Source organism: Nannobrachium achirus (genome assembly GCF_963921795.1).
Source record: "Nannobrachium achirus genome assembly, chromosome: 20".
Lineage (NCBI taxonomy): Eukaryota > Metazoa > Chordata > Actinopteri > Myctophiformes > Myctophidae > Nannobrachium > Nannobrachium achirus.
Window position 1 is genome coordinate 55,902,047 of NC_137827.1, and position 26,128 is coordinate 55,928,174.

The window sequence follows — 26,128 nt, forward strand, 5'->3', positions numbered from 1 at the left end:
CTACTCTTTTACCTGCAGTGCACTTGAATTGCACTCTTCTTTTACTTGAGGTATACTATGGTCATACTTGAACTGCACTACTTTAAAACTTGAAGTATACCATTTATATACTCAACACATACTATGCGTGTACTTAATTAAAACTACTCTTTTACTTGAACTGCACTTGTTTTATATTTGACGTATACTACGTTTATATTTGAACTGCACTATTTTCATACTCGAGGTATACCATTTATATACTCAAAACATACTATGCGTGAACTTAATGTACACTACTCTTTTACTTGCTGTGCACTTGTCTTATACTTGACGTAAACTGTGTTTATATTTGAACTGCACTATTTCCATACTCGAGGTATACCATTTATATACTCAACACATACTGTGCATGAACTTAATGTTCACTACTCTTTTACCTGCAGTGCACTTTAATTGCTCTTTTCTTATACTTGAAGTATACTATGGTCATACTTGAACTGCACTACTTTTAAACTTGAATCGTACCATTTATATACTCAAAACAAACTGTGTGTGAACTTAATGTACACTACTCTTTTACCTGCAGTGCGCTTGAATTGCACTCTTCTTTTACTTGAGGTATACTATGGTCATACTTGAACTGCACTACTTTTGAACTTGAACCATACCAGTTATATACTCAAAACATACTATGCGCGAACTTCATGGACACTACTCTTTTACTTGAATTGCACTATTCTTATACTTGAGGTATACTATGGTCATACTTGAACTGCACTACTTTTAAACTTGAAGTATACCATTTATATACTCAAAACATACTATGCGTGAACCTAATGTACACTACTATTTTACCTGCAGTGTACTTGAATTGAACGTTTCTTATACTTGAAGTATACCAGTTATATACTCAAAACATACTAGGCGTGAACTTAATGGACACTACTCTTTTACTTGCATTGTACTTGAATTGCACTTAGCTTATACTTGACATATACTACGTGTATATTTGAACTGCACTATTTGTATACTCGAAGTATACCATTTATATACTCAACACATACTGTGCGTGAACTTAATGTTCACTACTCTTTTACCTGCAGTGCACTTTAATTGCACTTTTCTCATACTTGAGGTATACTATGGTCATACTTGAACTGCACTATTTTCATACTCAAAGTATACCAGTTATATACTCAAAACATACTATGCGTGAACCTAATGTACACTTGCTGTGTACTTGAATTGCACTTTTCTTATACGTGAGGTATACTACTTTCATACTTGAAATGCACTATTTTATTACTTGAAGTATACCATTTATATACTCAGAACATACTATGCATGAACTTAATGTACACTACTCTTTACCTTTCAGTGTACTTGAATTGCACGTTTTTTTATACTTTACGTATACTACGTTTATACTTGAACTAGACTATTTTCATGCTTGAAGTATACCATTTACATACTCAAAACATTGAATTGCACTTTTCTTATACTTGAGGTATACTATGTTTATACTTGAACTGCACTATTTTCATTGTAGCGACGGGGTGCAACTAATTAATATTCGTACACAGTTCTGCATAGGTATTTTAATGGTTAAAGAAAGACAGAGTGTGAAATATTATAGCTTTGGAAATGGAGGACTGTATATTCTGGAGTTGAGGTTATGCGCACCACAGGGCTCCAGTCAAAGAGCAGTAATCAATGATGACACTTGGTGTTTTATGTGGTTTTTATAAAGGAGGTAGTTGGCGGACACAAACATACACAATGATGAATGGTATCTGAAAATATAGAAATAATACATAAGGATAAGGAGACAATAAACGATATGCAGTAGTAACCTACACAAACATAGCATATTACTGAAATGCCATGCACTCATGTGCCAGCTTAGACCCAGCATGCACTCACACACAGGTTAGACTAGGGCCTGTTAGCTTAGCCACTGAAGTTTAGCTAGCAAACACAATTACAAAAACAAACTTTTTAAACCACACACAGATCAATTCTGACACAATGAACTGTTACCACATGAACCATTATTGCTCTGCAGGACAGAACTCACTTTGTCAAGAACGCATTCTTATGTGCATATGTTTGTGTGTGGCTGCCCTCATGCATGTAAACAGTTGGGGGAATGTTTGGTGTTGCTGAACTGTCTGTAGATTTCACTCTGAATGTGTAGTCTTGCCGGTCCCATTATACACCTACAAATGAACAGATAAAGCACATTAGTAATATACAGTAGTAATATACTTTGAATTGACAAGTAGAATACTCAAGATTTGTGAAGATAATGTAAAGCTGTTATTTGTAAAACCCTTACCTTTGTCTGTCTCCTCCTCCCAGGGTGGTGTTCGGGCAAAAGAGTTCCCTCCGGTAACACGCACACTATTTATAGTCCTGGGAGGGTGAAGCCAAGTGGGGGGTGGATAGAGGGGAGATTGAAAATGATTCTAATGCATTTAATAATGTATGGTGGGTGTACACATTTAGTGGGCATAGTGGTAATTGGAGATATGAATTAAAGGAGCATATCCATGTGCTAGTATTTTAAGTACTTTTGTATTATTAAATGCATTAGAATCATTCTCAATCTCCCCTCTATCCACTTCCCACTTGGTTTCACCCTCCCAGGACTATAAATAGGGTGTGTGTTCCCGGAGGGAACTCTTTTGCCCGAACACCACCCTGGGAGGAGGAGAACATCAGACAAAGGTATTATCATCACACATCTTGGCATTCTACTTGTCAATTCAAAGTATATTACTACTGTTGACTCCCATAACTAATGTGCTTTATCTGTTCATTTGTAGGTGTATAATGGGACCGGCAAGTCTACACATTCAGAGTGAAATCTACAGACAGTTCAGCAACACCAAACCCCATCACCACCTTTATTGTCCCCATTTAGAGCAGGCATGCCTCAGGTACCCTCTGATCAGGACCCAGGTGACACTTTAGTTGAGGCAGTTGTTTGGGCACCACTAGAACAGAGGACCCCAACTGTTTACATGCATGAGTGCAGCCACAAACAAACATATGCACATAAGAATGCGTTCTTGACAAAGTGAGTTGTTTTCTGTCCTGCAGAACAATAATGGTTCATGTGGTAACAGGTCATTGTATCAGAATTGATCTGTGTGTGGTTTAAAAAGTTTGTTTTTGTAATTGTGTTTGCTAGCTAAACTTCAGTGGCTAAGCTAACAGGCCCTAGTCTAACCTGTGTGTGAGTGCATGCTGGGTCTAAGCTGGCACATGAGTGCATGGCTCATTTCAGTAATATGCTACATTTGTGTAGGTTACTACTGCATATTGTTTATTGTCTCCTTATCCTTATGTAGTATTTCTATATTTTCAGATACAATTCATCATTGTGTATGTTTGTGTCCACCAACTACCTCCTTTATAAAAAACACATAAAACGCCATCAAGTGTCATCATTGATTACTGCTCTTTGACTGGAGCCCTGTGGTGGGCATAACCTCAACTCCAGAGTATACAGTCCTCCATTTCCAAAGCTATAATATTTTCACACTCTGTCTTTCTTTAACCATTACAATACTTATTAATTAGTTGCACCCCGTCGCTACAATGAAAATAGTGCAGTTCAAGTATAAACATAGTATACCTCAAGTATAAGAAAAGTGCAATTCAAGTATGTTTTGAGTATATAAATGGTATACTTCAAGTATGAAAATAGTGCAGTTCAAGTATAAAGGTAGTATACGTAAAGTATAAAAAAACGTGCAATTCAAGTACACTGCAAGTAAAAGAGTAGTGACCATTAAGTTGACGTATAGTATGTTTTGAGTATATAACTGGTATGGTTCAAGTTTAAAAGTAGTGCAGTTCAAGTATGACCATAGTATACCTCAAGTAAAAGAAGAGTGCAATTCAAGTGCACTGCAAGTAAAAGAGTAGTGTACATTAAATTCACGCATAGTATGTTTTGAGTATATAAATGGTATACTTCAAGTTTAAAATTAATGCAATTCAAATATAAACGTAGTATACGTCAAGTATAAGAATAGTGCAATTCAAGTAAAAGAGTAGTGTCCATCAAGTTCATGCATAGTATGTTCCGAGCATATAAATGCTATACTTCAAGTATGAAAAAAGTGCCGCTCAAATATAAACGTAGTATACCTCATGTATAAGAAAAGTGCAATTCAAGTACACTAGAGGTAAATGAGTAGTGCACATTAAGTTGATGCATAGTATAGTTTGAGTATATAAATGGTATACTTCAAGGTTAAAAGTAGTGCAATTCAAATATAAACGTAGTATACGTCATGTATAAGAAAAGTGCAATTCAAGTAAAAGAGTAGTGTCCATTAAGTTCACGCATAGTACGTTAAAGTATAAACGTAGTATACCTCAAGTATAATAAAAGTGCAATTTAAGTACATTCAAAGTAAAAGAGTAGTGTACATTACGTTCACACATAGTATATTTTCAGTATATGAATGCTATACTTCAAGTATGAAAATAGGGCAGTTCAAGTATAAACATAGTATACGTCAACTATAAAAAACATGCAATTCAAGTACACTGCAAGTAAGAGAGTAGTGTACATTAGTGTCCATTAAGTTCACGCATAGTACGTTAAAGTATAAACGTAGTATACCTCAAGTATAATAAAAGTGCAATTTAAGTACATTCAAAGTAAAAGAGTAGTGTACATTACGTTCACACATAGTATATTTTCAGTATATAAATGCTATACTTCAAGTATGAAAATAGGGCAGTTCAAGTATAAACATAGTATACGTCAACTATAAAAAACATGCAATTCAAGTACACTGCAAGTAAGAGAGTAGTGTACATTAAGTTCACACATAGTGTGTTTTGTGTATATAAATGGTATACCTAAAGTATAAGAAAAGTGCAATTCAAGTACACTGCAAGTAAAAGAGTAGTGTACATTAAGTTCACGCATAGTATGTTTGGAGTATATAATAGTGCAGGTCAAGTATAAACGTAGTATACGTCAAGTATAAGAAAAGTGCAATTCAAGTACCCTGCAAGTAAAAGAGTAGTGTACATTAAGTTCACGCACAGTATGTTTTGAGTATATAAATGGTATACTTCAAGTATAAGAAAAGTGCAATTCAAGTGCACTGCAAGTAAAAGAGTTCTGTACAGTAAGTTAACGTAGAGTATGTTAGGAGTATTTAAATGGTATACTTCAAGTAAGAAAATAGTACAGTTCAAGTATAAACGTAGTATACCTCAAGTATAAGAAAAGTGCAATTCAAGTACACTGCTAGTAAAAGACTAGTGTACATTAAGTCCATGCATAGTATCTTTAGAGTATATAAATGGTATACCTCAAGTCTGAAAATAGTGCAGTTCAAATATAAACGTAGTATACAACAAGTATAAGAAACGTGCAATTCAAGTACACTGCAGGTAAAAGAGTAGTGTCCATTAAGTTCACACACAGTATGTTTAGAGTATATAACTGGTATGGTGCAAGTTTAAAGGTAGTGCAGTTGAAGTATGACCATAGTATACCTCACGTATAAGAAAAGTGCAATTCAAGTTTAAAAGTAGTGAAATTCAAGTATAAATGTAGTATACGTCAAGTATAAGAAAAATGCAATTCAAGTACACTGCAAATAAAAGAGTAGTGTACATTAAGCTCACGCATAGTATGTTTGGAGTATATAAATGGTATACCTCAAGTCTGAAAATAGTGCAGTTCAAATATAAACGTAGTATACGTCAAGTATAAGAAACGTGCAATTCAAGTACAATGCAAGTAAAAGAGTAGTGTCCATTAAGTTCACGCATAGTATGTTTGTAGTATATAAATGGTATACCTCAAGTATGAAAATAGTGCAGTTCAAATATAAACTTAGTATACGTCAAGTATAAGAAACGTGCAATTCAAGTACAATGCAAGTAAAAGAGTAGTGTCCATTAAGTTCACGCACAGTATGGTTTGAGTATATAACTGCTATTCTTCAAGTATAAGAAAAGTGCAATTCAAGTACACTGCAGGTAAAAGAGTAGTGTCCATTAAGTTCACACACAGTATGTTTAGAGTATATAACTGGTATGGTGCAAGTTTAAAGGTAGTGCAGTTGAAGTATGACCATAGTATACCTCACGTATAAGAAAAGTGCAATTCAAGTTTAAAAGTAGTGAAATTCAAGTATAAATGTAGTATACGTCAAGTATAAGAAAAATGCAATTCAAGTACACTGCAAATAAAAGAGTAGTGTACATTAAGCTCACGCATAGTATGTTTGGAGTATATAAATGGTTTACCTCAAGTCTGAAAATAGTGCAGTTCAAATATAAACGTAGTATACGTCAAGTATAAGAAACGTGCAATTCAAGTACAATGCAAGTAAAAGAGTAGTGTCCATTAAGTTCACGCACAGTATGGTTTGAGTATATAACTGGTATTCTTTAAGTATAAGAAAAGTGCAATTCAAGTACACTGCAGGTAAAAGAGTAGTGTCCAGTAAGTTCACGCACAGTATGTTTAGAGTATATAACCGGTATGGTGAAAGTTTAAAAGTAGTGCAGTTGAAGTATGACCATAGTATACTTCAATTATAAGAAAAGTGCAATTCAAGTACACTGCAAATACAAGAGTAGTGTACATTAAGTTCAAGCATAGTATGTTTGTAGTATATAAATGGTATACCTCAAGTATGAAAATAGTGCAGTTCAAATATAAACGTAGTATACGTCAAGTATAAGAAACGTGCAATTCAAGTACAATGCAAGTAAAAGAGTAGTGTCCATTAAGTTCACCCACAGTATGTTTAGAGTATATAACTGGTATGTTGCAAGTTTAAAAGTAGTGCAGTTGAAGTATGACCATAGTATACCTCACGTATAAGAAAAGTGCAATTCAAGTACACTGCAAATACAAGAGTAGTGTACATTAAGTTCAAGCATAGTATGTTTGTAGTATATAAATGGTATACCTCAAGTATGAAAAGAGTGCAGTTCAAATATAAACGTAGTATACGTCAAGTATAAGAAACGTGCAATTCAAGTACAATGCAAGTAAAAGAGTAGTGTCCATTAAGTTCACGCACAGTATGGTTTGAGTATATAACTGGTATTCTTCAAGTATAAGAAAAGTGCAATTCAAGTACACTGCAGGTAAAAGAGTAGTGTCCATTAAGTTCACGCACAGTATGTTTAGAGTATATAACTGGTATGTTGCAAGTTTAAAAGTAGTGCAGTTGAAGTATGACCATAGTATACCTCATGTATAAGAAAAGTGCAATTCAAGTTTAAAAGTAGTGAAATTCAAGTATAAATGTAGTATACGTCGAGTATAAGAAAAGTGCAATTTAAGTACCCTGTAAGTAAAAGAGTAGTGTACATTAAGTTCACACAATATATTTTGTGTATAAATGGTATACCTCTAGTATAATAAAAGTGCAATTCAATTACACTGCAAGTGTACATTAAGTTCACGCATAGTATGTTTGGAGTATATAATAGTGCATTTCAAGTACAATCGTAGTATACGTCATGCATAATTAAAGTGCAATTCAAGTACCCTGCAAGTAAAAGAGTAGTGTACATTACGTTCACACATAGTATGTTTTGTGAAAATACATGGTACACCTCAAGTATAAGAAAAGTGCAATTCAAGTACACTGCAAGTAAAAGAGTAGTGTCCATTAAGTTCACGCACAGTATGGTTTGTGTCTATAACTGGTATTCTTCAAGTATAAGAAAAGTGCAATTCAAGTACACTGCAGGTAAAAGAGTAGTGTCCATTAAGTTCACGCACAGTATGTTTAGAGTATATAACCGGTATGGTGCAAGTTTAAAAGTAGTGCAGTTGAAGTATGACCATAGTATACCTCAAGTATAAGAAAAGTGCAATTCAAGTACACTGCAAATAAAAGAGTAGTGTACATTAAGTTCACGCATAGTATGTTTGTAGTATATACATTTTGTGTAAATAAATATGGTACCCCTCAAGTATAAGAAAAGTGCAATTCAAGTACACTGCAAGTAAAAGAGTAGTGTACATTAAGTTCACGCATAGTATGTTTGGAGTATATAAATGGTATACTTCATGTATGAAAATAGTGCAGTTCAAGTATAAATCTAGTATACCTCAAGCATAAGCACTACAGGTGCACAGTGTAGGGCAACTACCTCAAGCAGCCAGTGTGAGAAATATACAAGTATACACCCACAAGCCAGATACTGTATACGAACACAGTACTATAGAATATAGGCTGCACTTGAAATGAAGGAAAAGTATACTTAAACTTTTGCTGTGTACTCGTCAGTATAAACTAAGTATACTTTTGTTAAGTATATTCCTGATAGTACATTTTAAGTAAACAGAAAAGTATACTTACCAAAGTATTAGTTCAGACAAAGTATACTTAGTTCATAACAAGTATACTCAGAGTATACGTAAGTATACTACTTTTTGGTAAGGGACTGTATGTCAATCATTTCTTTGTATATTTAGGTCATGTGTCATATCTGCCATGTGCAACTTCAAAGCCTAAAAGCCAAACAGAAATGTAATTGTCAACGACAAAAACACAATTAAATCGTTAATCGCAATTATTTGAGGGACAATTAATCGTCATGTGAAATGTCATAATCGTGACAGCCCTACAATTTATTTCACAATTTGTGATTGACTATATTTAATTCAACGCGTTTTACGGCAGACCAGAGCACCTATTACTGACTTTAAGCGTATATAGTAATAGTGTTGCATTTACGGTTGCATTTATGGATTCATATTTGAGACCCAGTCATTTATATTGAGACTATAGGGCTTGCATGAGCCTATAATGTGAGCGTGTTACTATTACTACGGCTCACATGCATGTGTACGTTCAGGGGTGTCTGGGCCCTGGGTACAAGGATTCACTGCCTATGAATGTTGGGGAGGGGGGGGTTTAACCCATTTAGACTGGGAACGCATTATTACACGTTTGTGCTTTAACTATCTATACTATAATTTTGCGAATGTCTGAGTGAGTGAGTGAGTGAGTGAGTGAGTGTCTGTCTGTCTGTCTGAAACAGCGTTTCTCCTCAGTGGCTGGAGCAATTGATCTGAAATCGCATCACAATTAGCATATGAACACACCTAACATAACTGTGAAGCCCGTTTGTCACTTTCACAAATCGTATGCTGTATATTAGCATTTTTATGGTGTATCTACTATCTATTCTGCATCTAGCTTGAGGCTAATCTATTCTGCATCTAGCATGAGGCAACATGTTTAACCAGCTCTCTCTCTGTGTGTGTGTGTGTGTGTGTGTGTGTGTGTGCGGCGGACAGTATCTCTGTAGCCATTAAACGAAACGGGTTTCTTACATTGATGCTCCTACATCATGCATGCAAGCACCAGTTAAAGTTACTTTCCATCCCTCATATACTGTGTGCACCCCATAACCCACACACTGCACATCATTTTGGAGCTCATATCTTTGAACGGGTAAGGGCTAGTTGAAAAAAATAGCAGATATACAAGCTCACAGCTCGGCGCTGCAAGCTTGTAGATCTGCTATTTTTGAAAAATCGTGAAAATGTGTGCAAGTCTTTGAATATTTCAAATCCTGCTAAGGTTTTTTGAAAAACCTATGTTCCTCATCTCAAAATATTTAGTTCCAGCCCCCCCACCCCCAGAAGCTAAATTTGTGCCACAAATGTTTGCACTCTGTGCCGCGCTGTGAGCTTGTATATCTGCTATTTTTCAATATAATTGCTATTTTTCAATATAATTAAGGCCCCTCCACCTTGGGCCCTAGTAACTCAGTCCCACTCCCCCCTGGTGACACCCCTGTGTACGTTTTGAGAAACAGTCCTACTTCTCTTTCTTCTTGAGCAGAGTCTGGGTCTCATCCAGCCTCGTCTGGATCTTCTCCACGCGTTCATCTGCGTCTCTGGATGAGCTGTCCAGCTTCTTCTCCAGCAGACTGAGGCGCACGCTGGCCTCGCTCAGCTCCTCCCCCTGGAAAACACCCCCCAAATCACCTCCATTCATTTACACGTCCTTTTTAAACACCCTTCTACCCTTCTATGTGGTGTCTGGATTGCATCCAGACTGTAGAGTTGAGACCACAATGACTCTTTATCTTTTATGACAGGCTGACAACTTTAGGATGTTACTTCACTATTATCCAATTACAAAATCCAGAGTTCCCACACATTTTTACCAGAATACTACAGAAAACTTTCCATTTTTTTTTTTTTTTTTTTTTTGCTACACCACATATCCTAGGAAATAGGATCAGGCTGCAGCATGTTGTGAGCTTGTAGATCTCTTCTTTTTGTCACATCCGGTACACATTAGGCTGCAATCACGCAAATAAAAAATAAAATAAATCAATGACCAAAACAATGCAGAGCCAAATATTTTTCCTAAATAAATTCCAGGACCCTTGATGAATTCCAAACCTTTTCCAGGACTAGAATTTTTTTTTTCTTTTTTCTCAGGAATCTCATGACCGTGGCAACCCTGAAAATCCTGAGTGGACTGAGGGTCCACTTATACAAAACACTCAGGATCTTATAGTGTCCCACTTGAGAACTTAAGCTATTGGTCAGGTGATTAAACTAATTCAAACACAATTTGTAACCACAGACTGTCCCCACAGTAATTGATCTTCATTTGTAACCACAGACTGTCCCTACTGTACCTTGATCTTCATTTGTAACAACAGACTGTCCCTACAGTAATTGATCTTCATTTGTAACCACAGACTGTCCCTACTGTACCTTGATCTTCATTTGTAACCACAGATTGTCCCTACTGTACCTTGATCTTCATTTGTAACCACAGACTGTCCCTACAGTAATTGATCTTCATTTGTAACCACAGACTGTCCCCACAGTACCTTGATCTTCAGTGACTTCTTCAGCTCCTTAATGACGGTCTCCCTGTCCTCCAGCTTCATACCCAGACCCTCTGCATCAGTGATCTCTGCTCTCAGAGCGGCTGCACGCAGCTCCACTGGGGGAGGGTTCTGGGAAATGGCAAAAACAACAACAACAACAACAACGTCTAAAACTGGGGTGAAAAACAAGGCCTAATAGAGTAATTAGATGACGCAAAACTTGAGGGGAAGCCACGTTGAACACAGTGTGTGTTAGAGCATCTAGTAGACACGGCAATGTTTGCTTTTAACTTTGACAATTATATTCTTTGGTAGTGACTCAACAAAATGCCTAAAACATACTGTAAAAGTGAGCAAACACACTGTATGGCTTCCATTTTCAATACAACCATAGTAACCCATTTAGACCTGAGGATGATTTTAAAGGTAGGGTAAGTGATTTCATTTAATTCAAATAATTACAAAATGGCTCTATGTTCTGAGAGTACTATAGTTACTATAGAGTGTTTGGTCCATGTTTGGGCTTCAGCCTTATCTCCTTTGAGGAGAAAAAAGCAGTTTCAAAACTGTTGGGTGACAAGTTTTCCTCCAATCATGGTCGAGTGGGGGCAGGCCTTACGCGCACCCAGGCCCGCCTCCCACTTGATCATGATTGGAGGAAGGTCCCCGCCTGTCACCTACATGAACCTGCGGGTGCCAGCCTGTTTGCTCCGTTCCGCGATTTGTTTGTCTCTCTGCATCACAGTCTGGAAAGCCTCCTATCTCCAAGGGGGGGTGGGACATAGAAGTGGGATTCGCACATCCGTCACCAATGACGACGCCTACGTCACAACTTGCTTCCTGAAATACGAGTCAACTGAATCATTTCCAGACTGTGATGCAGAGAGACAAAACAAATCGCGGAAACGGAGCGAACAGGCTGGCACCCAGGCTACATGAACACTGAAACTGAAACTTAAGTGAAATCACTTACCCTAACTATAAATCCTGACCTAAATTTTCTGAAAAACGTCAAATATGTATTAAAAATGACCAAAAATGGATGTTGCTATATACTGTACGCGAGTTTAGAAACTCTAGGCTTGCTCTGGGAAAACCACGCCCCGCACTCATTTTTGAAGCTTGTGATTGGCTGAACCGGAGGTAGGGAGCGCTCCATTGTAGTCACTTGAACCACGGCAGAGGTGCACCAAAACCTAAGTCTATCCTTATCTCTAACTCTAACCCTAACCCCAACTCTAACCCTAACCCTAACCTTAACCCTAACTCTAACCCTAACCCTAACCCTAACCCTAACCTTAACCTTAGTAAAACTAAGTAAAACTAACTGGTGAGTGGCTAACCTGCCGACGCTGTTGAAAACGAGCGCTCCTTCCCTTAGCAAGCCTAGAGTTTCTAAACTTGCATACTGTACATATCAACAACACCACCAAAAGGGGTTGCTGGATTCTTGAAAGGTATAGTTTTGTACAGTATAGGTAGAGGTTCCCGGTCTAAATAAAATGGGTACATCTTCTACCTCAATAGAACCCTGGTGAATATATATGTAGTGAATATTCAGTAAGTGTTAACATTACTTGGTTCTGAGGCTTCTCAGAGTCATACTCTCCCTCTTGCATGGCAGTGGCCATCTTGTTCATGGTTGCGATGACGATGCCACAGGACTGTCGCAGGCACTCGTAGGGGTTGGTGCCCGGCGTCCCATAGATCTGGCACACATAAAGGAATGCACATAAGAAATTTGACAAGATACAGAAGAACAGTGGAACATGCTAAACAGTACATGATGTCATGCATCTATCGGTTGCAATTTGGGGTGCAACAACAGTTAATTGAACTATGGAACAAGATGAGGCGAGTGCTTCAGAGGTTTAGCAACAGGTTGATATCTCCAGTCCTGTGGTGTTTGAGGTGCTCGAAGTTAATATAGAGATAGAGGGGTCCCATCAAGGGAAATTATTCAAGCACACTCACAAGTCAAGGAACAGCAAAAAAGCCTTTTTTTAGATCGGGCTATTACATATAAAAAATCCCAATTAAAAGGCCACTAACGCCGACCGGTTTTGTTAATTGAACTAATCGATTTAATTGATTATAACGATCAATCAAAAAAGTAATCGCTTAGAACATATATTGATGGTTGCAACCCTAGTTGCACTCAATCCAGTATTGTGACTGAGGGATTAGGAGGAGGGGTACACAATACAGGGATAGAGCATATCCACACTGCCCGCGACACGACGGGAGCAATGAAATCTCATTAAAATACATTTGTTTCAATGAGACCGTCCTGATGTACCGCGAAAGACAACGCGTCGTGCCACGACGTCATCCACCACTCCTATTGTCGCTCGCAGAGTCTCTATTTGAGCGAGGTTTCGCGGCGACGTCCCGCCCCCAAACACTTAAGTACTCGATCCCAGTACTTGAGAGTTGAGAGTAGAGATACTTCTGGTCAAAATGTACTCCACTACAAGTAAAAGTAGCTCAGTCTAAATGTTACTCAAGCAAGAGTAATAAGTATCAGAACAATGTAATACTCAAGTAAAGTAGGCCTACAGATCCTCAGAATCTGTACTCAAGTACATTTACTCCGTTACTCTCCACAACTGCACTGCCTGCGAGTGGTTCAAGTTACGTCGCAACACAACGGCCGAAGCTCCATATGCGGACAGTATTTCCCACGACATTGTGTCGCCGGCAGTGCAGATGAGCTGTTATACTGTATATACAATAACAATACAATATGACAATAGTACATTACGGCCCTTAGATATGGCCACTGACAGAGACATTGGACGATTCATTTAATTTCCAAAACTTTTCCAGAATATTTAACCCAATTTCCAGGACTATATAACAATAATTCAACTCAATAACAAGTCCCCTATGCGCTCAATGCCCAAAATTTGGCCAATGTTTAATTTGTCATTTCAGAGTTATTAACAAATCAATAACCAAAGACAATGCATGGCTATTTTTTCCAGGACCTTCCAGGACCCTTTATCAATTCCAAAACCTTTCCAGTACTGGAAAGAATATTTGTCTGATTTCAAAAATATTTCCATGAGTTTCATGACCGTGGGAACCCCTGATGGAACATGTGCAGATAGCTTTCAGCAGAGATCCTGACCTGTTCTCCGGCCTTGAAGGCCACGTCCTCCAGCTTGAGGGCGGAGAGGCCCTCGTGCTCGCTGAGCGGAGCGATCATCTGGGCCCCGGCGGCCGCCACCTCCTGGAGCACCGCCACCACCCAGGTCAGGTGCTTCCTGCAGTCCGACAGCGTGTCCGACACCTGGGGGGAGACACATGGACCGTGGTGGGAAAGGTACTCACAGCTTTTACTTAACTCATTTAGGGCCTAGAATTATTGAATGCTTTAACCAGTGAAAAATAGCAGATATACAAGCTCACAGCGCGGCACCGAGTGCCGCGCTGCGAGCTTGTAGATCTGCTATTTTTAAAAGAGCCGTGAGAATGTGTGCAAATCTTTGAATATATGTATTTTCAAAGGGAACGTTTGTAACTCAAATGTTGCTTCTAAGGGGGTCCCTGGAACTAAATATCTTGAGATGGGGGTCCGTGGCCAAATAAATATCATTTTGGGGGTCCTTCACATGAAAAGGTTTGAGAACCACTGACATAGTAGTCTCTCAAGAACAGACTAACTGAGCTCCAGTTAAGTGAAAAGGACCTTTTCTTTGACGATGGCAGGCCAGATTGCTGACATAGAAACATAGGTTTTTCAAAAAACCTTAGAAGGATTCAAAAGACACTTATGGAATCAGGTCAAAATTCAAATTTTCACGATAAAAAAAAAAAATCTACAAGCTTGCATGTGAGCTTGTATATCTGCTATTTTTCAATAGTTAAAGCATAAAATAATAATACACAATAATGTGTGCCATTTAGGCCTGAACGCAAATCTGTGTCACTTTGGATTTGAACCACTTCAACCATTATTTTAGGCTTTAACTACTAAAAAATAGCAGATATACAAGCTCACAGCGCGGCACCGAGTGCCGCGCTGTGAGCTTGTAGATCTGCCATTTTTGAAAAATCTTGAACATTTGTGCAAGTCTTTGAATATTTTTGACCGGGTTGTATAAATGTCTTCTAAATCCTATCTTCCAAATCAGTGGTTCTCAAACTTTTTTATGTTAAGGACCCCGAAAGTTACATTTATTTGGCCGTGGACCCCCATCTCAAAATATGCTGTTCCAGGGACCACCCAGAAGCAAATATTTGAGTTAAAAATGTTTTTAAAAAGATATATTCAAATAAAATGAATGCCACGCAGTGAGCTTGTATATCGGTGCCACGCAGTGAGCTTGTATATCTGCTATTTTTCAATAGTAAAAGCATTCAATAATTCTAGGTCTAAATGGGTTAAAGATGAAGTGTCATGATCTTTTCCCCCCCTAAAACATGATGATCGGGTATTATGATAATACTAGGAGGAAGATTCTTTTCAAAAAAAAAGTACAGAAAGTGTTAAAATGTGTTTTTTATGTGGCCACACCCACCAGTTCATTAAGTATGCCTGGTTGTCAGGTGGGTGGTGACCCAGTTGAAGTTAGCCACACCCACTGTGTTGGGTGTATGGTAAAAGGGGAGGGGATGAATTTATGATGTCATTAAATCAGTGTTTTTCGATCACAAGTATTGGCATCAAAATGTACTTAAAGAACCACTCATTATGCAGAATGTTTTCAAATGTATAGAAATCATTTGAAAATAGCAGGTCTCCAAGCTCACAATGCGTCGCATTGCGACACATTGTGAGCTTGTAGACCTGCTATTTTCAAACGGCAGAAAAGTACAGAATATAGGATTGAAGTGGTTATGTTTTGTATTAGGTGAAAGCAAAGCATCAATGCTGCAATGTAGAATCACTCTGTTACAAAGCAAAACTCTGGAATTCTAAACTTGTACTCTCAGAGTTACAGACCTGTAATGGTCATTTAGGGCTAGCTCTTGTTGTGTTTGTCTAATCATTTAATAGAATCTTTACAGAAATGTCCACCACAACGAAGCCTTAGCCAGGCGTGGCGATGGCCGCTGTGCCGGAGGGAGGGGAAGGGAGAAGACATGTGGGCGGTGGATACACTTGTACCTGCGGTCCGAAGCTGAGCGCCGCTGGGATGCCCGGCACGTCCGTCCCGGGCATGCGGCGGCGGATCTTCTTACAGAACTGTCTGATGTCACTGCAGGACGTCTCCAGGTCCTTCAGCAGGACCGCCAGGTCCGCCTTCTCCTGGCCCGTGTGCAGGAAGGCCCGCAGGCGCACCACCTCCACCGCCATGCAGTCCAGGGCACTCTGGGTAAACTGCACCAGGGGGGGGGACAAGGGGGGAAATACTGCTGAGCCTCAATAGAACTAAACCTCTTTTTGAGCGGTGGTTACACCGTCACCTATAGAAAGCTTTGTCAACAGCATGGAGGAGGTACAGCTGCAAACAGTGGTAAGAATGTTCTTACGCGGTGGGGCGCAGCCTACATCTGACCTACATCTTTGCACAAAGCGCCCAAAGTTTGTTGTACGGCGCCCAGGGTGAGATCACATTGGCCAAGCTTCGCTGGACGCTTAATGAAATTAACTCACCAGTAAGACTCCCTAATCGGGAGATAAGCGACCGTCAGGTCGCAGCGTGATTTTAGGGCAAAATCTGTAGGAGCAGTGTCCAAAAATGTGTTTGAAAAGATTGGCCTGATGTTGGCGCTATATGGGACAGATCCATGTTGATGAGATGAGTGTAGACATACTGTGTACCGATTTGCGTGATTTTAGGGCAAAATCTGTAGGAGCAGTGTCCAAAAATGTGTTTGAAAAAATGGGCCTGATGGTGGCGCTATGTGGGACAGATCCATGTTGATGACATGGGTGTAGACATACTGTGTAGCGATTTGCGTGATTTTAGGGCAAAATCTGTAGGAGCAGTGTCCAAAAAGGTGTTTGAAAAAATCGGCCTGAAGGTGGCGCTAAATGGGACAGATCCATGTTGATGACATGAGTGTAGAACAAGTGTGTACCGATTTGCGTGATTTTAGGGCAAAATCTGTAGGAGTAGTGTCCAAAAATGTGTTTTAAAAAATCGGCCTGAAGGTGGCGCTAAATGGGACAGATCCATGTTGATGAGATGAGTGTAGACATACTGTGTACCGATGTGCGTGATTTTAGGGCAAAAATTGTAGGAGCAGTGTCCAAAAATGTGTTTTGCAAGAATCCGCCTCATGGTGGCGCTAGAAGAGGGCCATGAGAATTGATGGGTGTAGGTTGTGGTTTGGCAGGCAAGGAGTGTGTGTGTGCAAAATTTGGCATGGATCGGAGCAACGGTTGCGGAGATATGAGCAGGGCAAAAGTGTGACGTGTGACGTGTGACAGACTGACAGACTGACAGAGTGACAGAGTGACGGACACCTGGTCCAGGTTTTGACAGTAACTGCGACCTGACGGTCGCAATAAATGACACCGCTCACTTCACACTGGGTACTTATGAACTGTAGTAACATGAGGACTCACTCTGATGTGGTCTGCCAGCTGCATGGTGCAATCCTCATTCTGGTCCACCAGGTGGATGCTGTACAGGTGCTAAAACAGAAACCATTTACAATTTAGGCGTTTAGCAGACGCTCTTATCCAGAGCGACTTACAATAAGCACGATAATACATCAACAATAACAATAGTAACCAGTAAGACTCCCTAATCGGGAGATAAGCGACCGTTGGTCGCTTATCTCCACAAATAGGCCAAAAAATTTGTTTTACCAATTATCAAGACATACGGGCAGTTGACAGTTTGCCATGGTTACTCATTGAAGTTGAATCTCCATATATGGAGATAACCTACGCATCACACTAAGTCTGACCTCACCAGCCCATATTTGGGCATGAGCAACTTATGTCTCCATATATGGAGATATGATGACATCACACAGTCCTCAGCCGATGATGTGGCGTGATGTCATACAATACACAAACGAGCCCTACAGTATAAGCATTTCTTCGACTCAGACCTTATCGCCAGGGTTGGCTTATAGCAGCTGTCGGTAGGACCATATATGGATTCTGTTAGTGTGGATCTCCTAACAGGGCATCATCTGGGATACAATCCCTTTTATGCCCATATATGGAGATCCCTAACAGAATCCCTTTCATGCCCATATATGGAGATCCCTAACAGAATCCCTTTTATGCCCATATATGGAGATCCCTAACAGCATCCCTTTTATGCCCATATATGGAGATCACTAACAGCTAACAGAATCCCTTTTATGCCCATATATGGAGATCCCTAACAGAATCCCTTTTATGCCCATATATGGAGATCCCTAACATAATCCCTTTTATGCCCATATATGGAGATCCCTAACAGAATCCCTTTTATGCCCGTATATGGAGATCCCTAACATAATCCCTTTTATGCCCATATATGGAGATCCCTAACAGAATCCCTTTTATGCCCATATATGGAGATCCCTAACAGAATCCCTTGTATGCCCATATATGGAGATCCCTAACAGAATCCCTTTTATGCCCATATATGGAGATCCCTAACAGAATCCCTTTTATGCCCATATATTATGGAGAAATCCCTGCTCTGAGTATCTGACATCAGTGTGATGTCACCTGTTTATGCCCATATATGGAGATCCCTGCTCTGCGTATCTGGTTGCTATGGTAAACAGTTGGTTGCTAGGGTAAAAAAACATGGTTGCTATGGTAAACAGTTGGTTGCTAGGGTAAACAGTTGGTTGCTAGGGTAAAACCATGGTTGCTAAGGTGGTTGCTAACGTACACTAACAAACCAGCAACAACAGACTGTTGCCACAGCAACGTACACAAAGGTTTGTGTACACATGTGGTGTGATGTCATACTGATGCGGAGATATGAGCAGGGCAAAGGTGTGACGTGTGACGGTCCGACCGACCGACGGACGGCCGGTGGAGGTTTTCATAGTAAACTGCTCCCTGACGGTCGCAACAATAGTATTTACAGCCTTAAGGTTGTAAATAGCAGCTTGCAAATCTGCTTTTTTTTATCTTGAAAATGTGTGCAAGTATTTGAATATTATGTCTTCTAAATCCTTCTTCTAAATCAGTGGTTCTCAAACCTTTTCATGTCAAGGATCCCCAAAATGACATGTAGCCTATTTGGCCACGGACCCCATCTCAAAATATGTTGTTCCAGGGATCCCCCAGAGTTTTGAGTTATAAAGGTTTGCTTAAAAAAATATATATATTCAAAGATTTGCACACATTTTCACGATTTTTCAAAAATAGCAGATGCAAGCTCATAGCATGGCACTCTGTTCCTGGTCTCTAATTTACAGTAACAGGGCTTTGTGGGCGACTACATACTGTATATACTGTATACAGGGGTGTCGCACCAAGTTCTGGGCCCTGGGTACAAGGATTCACTGCGGGGGTTTAACCCATTTAGACTGGGAACACATTATTTTGCGCTTTAACTATTGAAAAATAGCAGATATACAAGCTCACAGCCTGGCACCGAATGCCGCGCTGCGAGCTTGTAGATCTGCTATTTTTGAAAAATCTGAATATTTTGAATATTTCAAATCCTTTTTTGAAAAGCCTATGTTTCTATGTCAGTGGTGCTCAAACCTTTTCCAAAATTATATGTATTTGGCCACGGACCCCCATCTCAAAATATTTAGTTCCAGGCCCCCCCCAGGAGCAAAATGTGAGTTATAAATGTTTGCTTAAAAAAATCATATATTCAAAGATTTGCACACATTTTCACGACTTTTCAAAAATAGCAGATCTAAAAGCTTGTGAGCTTGTATATCTGCTATTTGTCAATAGCTAAAGTATAACATAATTGAGGCCCCTTCACCTTGGGCCCTAGGAACTCAGTCCCCCCTCCCCCCCTTGTGACGCCCCTGTACACATATCGTCGTTGTTGGGTGGAAACCTTGTATGTCCAAAACCGTTCGTTTTGCGTTTATCATTTTAAAAATGATTTAAAGTAGTGAAAACAGCCGATCTACAAGCACACAACGCCTCGCGCCGCGAGGCGTTGTGTGCTTGTAGATCTGCTGTTTTCACTACTTTTGTGCGACGGCCTTGCATGATGAAGCAGGGCTTTGCTTTGCGAAAGAACATACACATTTGAAACTTGGAGATACGAGGTTTCCGCCAACGACGATATGCAGTGAGTACTTACCTGATAATATTTGATGGCCTTGGTGAGAGGCTCCACGTTGACGGTCTCGTCCAGCTGGTCCTTGTGCAGCAGGTCGATCAGGAAGTCCAGGGAGCGCTCATGGACGCTCATCTCAGGGTACAGAGAGCCAACCTTCTTATAAACCTCCACACTGCACTGGCCCAGAGCCCTGGGCACACGCAAGCACACACGCAAGCACACACACACACACACACACACACACACACACACACACACACACACACACACACACACACACACACACACACACACACACACACACACACACACACACACACACACACACACACACAAAGATTGAGTAATACATCTAGGTAGGGGTGGGCAATATGACGATAATTATCGTTGAGACGATACAATGTCTCCACGGTATGCCTTTTCAGAGGTATCCTATATATATATCGTGATACAATTGAGGGAGCCTTGTAAAAAATCCTGTTTAATCGTTAATACAGAGATTCATTGCAGAATTCAGTTTAAACCTGCATTTTGATCTAAATCAGTAGTTCTCAAACTTGTCAAAAGTGTCAAGGTCTCCACTTAACTCTGACAGCATACAAATGAAACCAAATGGACCCGTAAGGGTCCATTTGGTTTCATTTGTATGCTGTCAGAGTTACATACTTGAAAAGTTCAATTTAGACCTCCCAAAAGGAACCCAGAGAGTCTAGTTTTTGTCAAGTAACTTGAAAAATAACCATAAAAACCAACGTGATAAAATCGTGTATCGTGATACAGCTTGGGAAGATATCGTGATGTTGTATTTTTCCATATCGCCCACCCCTACATCTGGGACTGAAATGTGGTACATTATTGTTATTCCCCAGGGAACAAAAGGCAGTTTACTTTTAACAGTCAAGTACATACTGTTCATATTTATGGAGCGTGGCCTGCAGCAGGCACAGAGAGTAGACCAGGCCGCCAGCGAAGCTCAGCTGCTCTCCCGCGGCACCCTTCAGTCCCGTCCGCTCCGCACAGCTCTCGTTCAGCTCAAACTTCTCCTGGGCCTGCTTGCTGATCAGCTCAGCCTGAGGATGGAACAGTGTTGATTTCGTCGACTAAAACTATGACGAAAAATGTTTGTCGACTGCATTTTCTTTCACTGACGAAAACTAAATAAAAACAAAATAAAAACAAAACTGTGATGACTAAAACTAAGACTAAATATATTGTCAATTTCGTCAACAAAATAAAAACTAGACTAAAATGTTAGGGAGGGCTATTTTCAGCACACAACAAAGTGTAAAATCAGCCATTACAATGTCATCAAGGCCTGCCAAAATACATTTCAGTTGACTAAATCAACGGTAGATTTAGTTGCCGAAAAATCTTTTGATATTTAGTCGACTAAAATTAGACTAAAACTAAAACTTTTCAGGTGACTAAATTATGACTAAAACTAAATGAGATTTTATTCAAAAGACTATGACTAAAACTAAATCAAAATTTGCTGTCAAAAACATCACTGGGATGGAAGGATACACACATGAGGATGACATAAACTACGGTATGTCCTGTGCGTGTGCAGAAAGGTACGATGCGCTATGAGTGACGCTTCTCCTCCAGTGGGTCCAGCGGGAGGTAACTGAATTGTATCTGCGATAAGAGCGTGTGTGGTTGTGCACCATAGTTAGGTGTTGCATACTACATGAGTAGTTGTCAAATTCTGTGACCTGGGTGGCGAGGTGGAGGTCACATCATTTGATTGGGAACCAAATGTGGTGTGAGCAGTGAAGCACGTGATCAAGCCTAGCCAATCACTGATCATTTTCATAGAGCCGCCAATGACCATCCCTCGGATGTGGCTTCAAAGTGAGAATGTATAGTCTGGGATGGGATGGGATGGGATGGCTGCGGTTACATGGACAATATGTATTCATTCATAATTAACTCATTCGAAACAGAGATTCAACAGACTGTGTGCAGCCACACACGCACAGGCGCACGCGCCGCACACGCACGCACGCACGCACGCACGCACGCACGCACGCACGCACGCAGGCGGAGACAATGACCTTGCAGATGAGCCTGGGCAGCAGCAGCAGCACCAGGATGCAGTCGTGGTCTCCTCCATGTCTCAGGAAGGACTCTGGCATGAAGGAGGTGAGCAGAGACACCTGCCTGTTGGCCTGGCCCACCTCCATCTTCCTCAGCTCCATCTCAATGGCCTGTGGAGCAGCGGAGGGAAAAAACACTCACATTATTTTAACAACCCATTTAGGCCTAGAATTATTGAATGCTTTAGCTGTAGAAAAAAATAGCAGATATACAAGCTCACGAGCTGTAGATCTGCTATTTTTGAAAAAAGTCGCGAAAATGTGTGCAAATCTTTGAATATATGTATTTTCAAAGCGAACGTTTGTAACTCAAGTTTTGCTTCTGGGTGGTCCCTGGAACTAGATATTTTGAGATGCGGGTCCGTGGCCAAATAAATATCATTTTGGGGGTCCTTCACATGAAAAGGTTTGAGAACCACTGACATAGTAGTCTCTCAAGAACAGACTAACTGAGCTCCAGTTAAGTGAAAAGGACCTTTTCTTTGACGATGGCTATAGCCAGATTGCTGACATAGAAACAGAGGTTTTTCAAAAAACCTTAGAAGGATTCAAAAGACACTTAAAGAATCGGGTCAAAATTCTAATTTTCACAATATTTCAAAAATAGCAGACCTACAAGCTCGCAGCCGCGCTGTGAGCTTGTAGATCTGCTATTTTTCAATAGTTCAAGCATAAACTAATGATACACAATAATGTGTACCTGTTCTAAATGGGTTAACTCAAGTAAAAGTCTCAATACAACAATACAGGAATACTTTGTTACAAGTTAAGGTCCGGAATTCAAAAGGTTACTTGAGTATAAAGTGCAAAATGATTGGCATCAACATGTACTTAACGTAGAAAAAGTAGAAAGCACTCGTTATGCAAAATGTCCCATTTCAAATGTAAATAGCAGATCTACCAGCTCAACCTAATTGAAAAGCTGAAGTACCAACTTGTAATAATAATAATCTAAATCTGCATAGCAAGTTAGCAACTAGTAAATACACATGTCAAACATGGTCAAATAAAAGTACAATCTAAATCTCATGAAAGTCTCTGAGATGTAGTGGAGTAGAAATATACAGATCCATCTCAGAAAATTAGGATATTGTGTAAAAAAAAGCATTGCAGATGTCATAGAACCTCATATCATAACTGACCACAGAAACCTCCCACTGGACTTCAAGCTACTCTGACTTCAGAAGGTTGACATTGCTCTATTATAAATCCTTGTTTTGAGGGCTTTTAAGCTGTGACATCATTTTGTAGTCAGACCTCCAAGCAGATTTATTGTCAATATCTGTCCCTCGCTATTTCAACAGATCCGAGACAAAAATAACGACTAAAGTATAATTCTACCACTTTCCTTTCAGCAACAAAGAGAAGAAAAATTAGTAAATAGTAAAAATTGTAAAAAAGATTCGCTTTTTTGGGGGGCAAAAGTTCTCCTCTGCCTACAAAATGATGTCAGACTTAACAGCCCCTATTTTGAAATATGGACTTTTGATATCCATTAGCTGTATGCCATAAAGATTCAAAGTTTTAACAAAAAAGCTTTGAAATAATTCACTGAATGGGCAATGTATCTAGAATATATGAAAGTATCAAAAAATATATGAAACTTTCAAGAAAATCTATTTACACATTATTCAATTTTTTTTAGATGGATCTGTAATGTTTCAAACAACAGAAATACCCAAGTACCTCCAAAAGGGCCAGTTCTTGAGTAAATTAACCTAGTCACTTTCGCCCACTGCCTGCCCTAGGACTCAACACCAAGGTTATCATTTACATTAGTTTTTATTTTTTATTAGTTTTGAGGTTTTGTTTTCAATTACAGTTTAGTTTTAATTTGTTTTTAAAGTGAGGTTGGTAGTTTCGTTTTGTTTTCATTTTTTGGAAATGCTTAGTTTTAGTTTAGTTATTAGTTTTAGTGTTAGTTTTAGTCTTTTGCGTAATATGGGGTATTTGTCAGGGGTGAGATTAAAAAAGCTCCGGAAAAAAGTATTGTCTAATAAAGAAAATCAACAAAACATCATATTGTTGAGAGTGGCAGGAATGTTGAGACATACAACTTCTCTCTTTGACCAACTGGTGTTTTTTATTTTTTATTTCCACAAAAGACGAAAACTAAGGAGATTTTCTCTATAATTTTAGTTTATTTTAGTTAGTTTTGTAAACACACAATACTGTTTCATTTTTTTTTTTTTTTTTTTTTTTAAGCTTAGTTTTATTTCAGTTAACGTTTTTCCATTCTAGTTTTCGTTTTTTAGTTAGTTTTCGTTTACTATAATAACCTTGCTCAACACTTGGGCACATTGGGCCATCTCTCATCAGGACTGACCTTAGCGTAGGCCTTTGTCTCAGCAAACTTGATCTTGAAGTCGAACATCTCTGCAGGCGGCTGCTGCTGGAGCTCTGCAGAGGCCTCCTGTTGGCTGGTCAGCTCTCTGTTCACCTCCTGTACCAACCACATGGAAAGTGATGAGACACTGCAGAGTCCCAGTGAAAAAACAAGAAAAGACATCTGAACAGATACAAATATTCATTCATTCCACTATCCGTTACTCTGCTGAACTCAGGCCGTTAGTATGGTGTTTGGCACTATAATGTAGTGTAATGTATGCACTTTAACTGTATGTCAGCATTTGTGTGGTTTGCATTATACTTTCTTTTTTATTGTCCTGTTGTATGTTGTGTAACAGCATGCATGTCCAAGAAGACAAATGTCCCTCAGGACTTAATACAAATAATCTTGAATCACGCTGTAGGAAGACATTCTGAGGTTTTCGGAGAGCCGTCTTCTTGCTTGTCAAGCTTTTCTGACAACGAGTTTCTACTGTGGAGTCCCGTTTTTGTTTAGTTTATAAATCCTTTTGAGATTACCGGTAGAATCAGATTATACCATTTGCATAATCTTTATAATTGAGTCTCTTGTATCAGGTAAAAAAAACACTAAATAACTCGATAGAAATCAAGAGCTCTCACAGAACATTCACAGGTAAGTGAAAGTAAATGTTCACGAAAGCATAAGAACTACAACCACTAAAAGACACCCAAAGTCAACTGAGATTGTCCGTAGAGGGGAGCTGGGCCACGGCCAAGCATGTATTTAAAGACAGGGTGAAACTAAAAACATGTTTTTCACACTTTTAGAGCATATCTGTAGTGATAATGTGGCCATACCTAACACTAGATGCCAAAAAAATAGAAAATAAACAATTTTTGTGTATATTTATATCAAAGGTCCCTAAATAGGCCATTCTTAATTACTTCCTGTGAACAGAAATTCAAAAAGTGATGACATAGATAGAGTTTTTGAATATAAATGAACCTTTGATTACATTCACCTGTTTGTTTCCCATTGCTGGCTCCCATTACTCCCATAACTCAGATTTTAAATCCCATCGCCTGAAGGGCTGGTCCCCTCGGATAGGTTCAGAAACACACAGGCTTCCTTTTCAAACTAAAACTTCAAAATAAAATACCCAAAATAGTAATTTCATTGGGTCTTTAAGCCTCTTGGCTCTTGTTGTTTTCTGGCTGTACAGTACCTGCAGGTGAGCGGTGAGTTCACGGTACTTCTGGATGGTCTGTTGGTAGTCGGCCACCGTTTCCTGTGCGGCCTCCACGCGTTTCTCCGCCTCTCTGACGCGCACGGCGCCCAGGTCCAGCATCTCCCTGAGCTCCAGCTCCGTCTCCCTGGCGTTCTCCTGCAGCTCGTCGTTCATCTCATTGATGGCTTCCTGTTCGCAACCAAACAGGGCTGTCACAATTATTGCATAATCGTCTAATCGTGATTTTTTTTTTTAATAATCGTGATTATTTTTCATAATCGTCATAATCGTTTCCATGTTTAAAAATGTTCATATATTTTAAAAAAAAGGTCAGAAATAGTGGAAATAGCAGATCGGCTATTTCCACTATCAAAGTTCTTTTTTAAGTTTAAAGTTGTCAAATATGTCAGTAATTTCTTTGTATATTTAGGTCATGTGTCATATCTGTCATGTGCAACTTAAAAGCCTA

General features: G+C 39.4%; 1 protein-coding gene across 1 annotated transcript in view; it reads right to left on the bottom strand.

Annotated features, from left to right (window-relative positions):
* The window catches only part of LOC308305772 (dynactin subunit 1-like), a 121,103-nt gene that overhangs the window by 20,838 nt on the left and 74,137 nt on the right, over positions 1-26,128 (bottom strand). The window contains exons 11-21 of the mRNA XM_080750641.1: positions 25,657-25,848; positions 24,447-24,563; positions 22,079-22,231; positions 20,931-21,091; positions 20,043-20,211; positions 17,378-17,446; positions 15,971-16,183; positions 13,988-14,149; positions 12,432-12,563; positions 10,855-10,983; positions 9,826-9,968 (exon numbers count right to left, since the gene is read on the bottom strand). Coding sequence (XP_080606767.1) covers positions 9,826-9,968; positions 10,855-10,983; positions 12,432-12,563; positions 13,988-14,149; positions 15,971-16,183; positions 17,378-17,446; positions 20,043-20,211; positions 20,931-21,091; positions 22,079-22,231; positions 24,447-24,563; positions 25,657-25,848 — 1,640 coding nt within the window. The remainder of the gene's footprint in view (positions 1-9,825; positions 9,969-10,854; positions 10,984-12,431; positions 12,564-13,987; positions 14,150-15,970; positions 16,184-17,377; positions 17,447-20,042; positions 20,212-20,930; positions 21,092-22,078; positions 22,232-24,446; positions 24,564-25,656; positions 25,849-26,128) is intronic.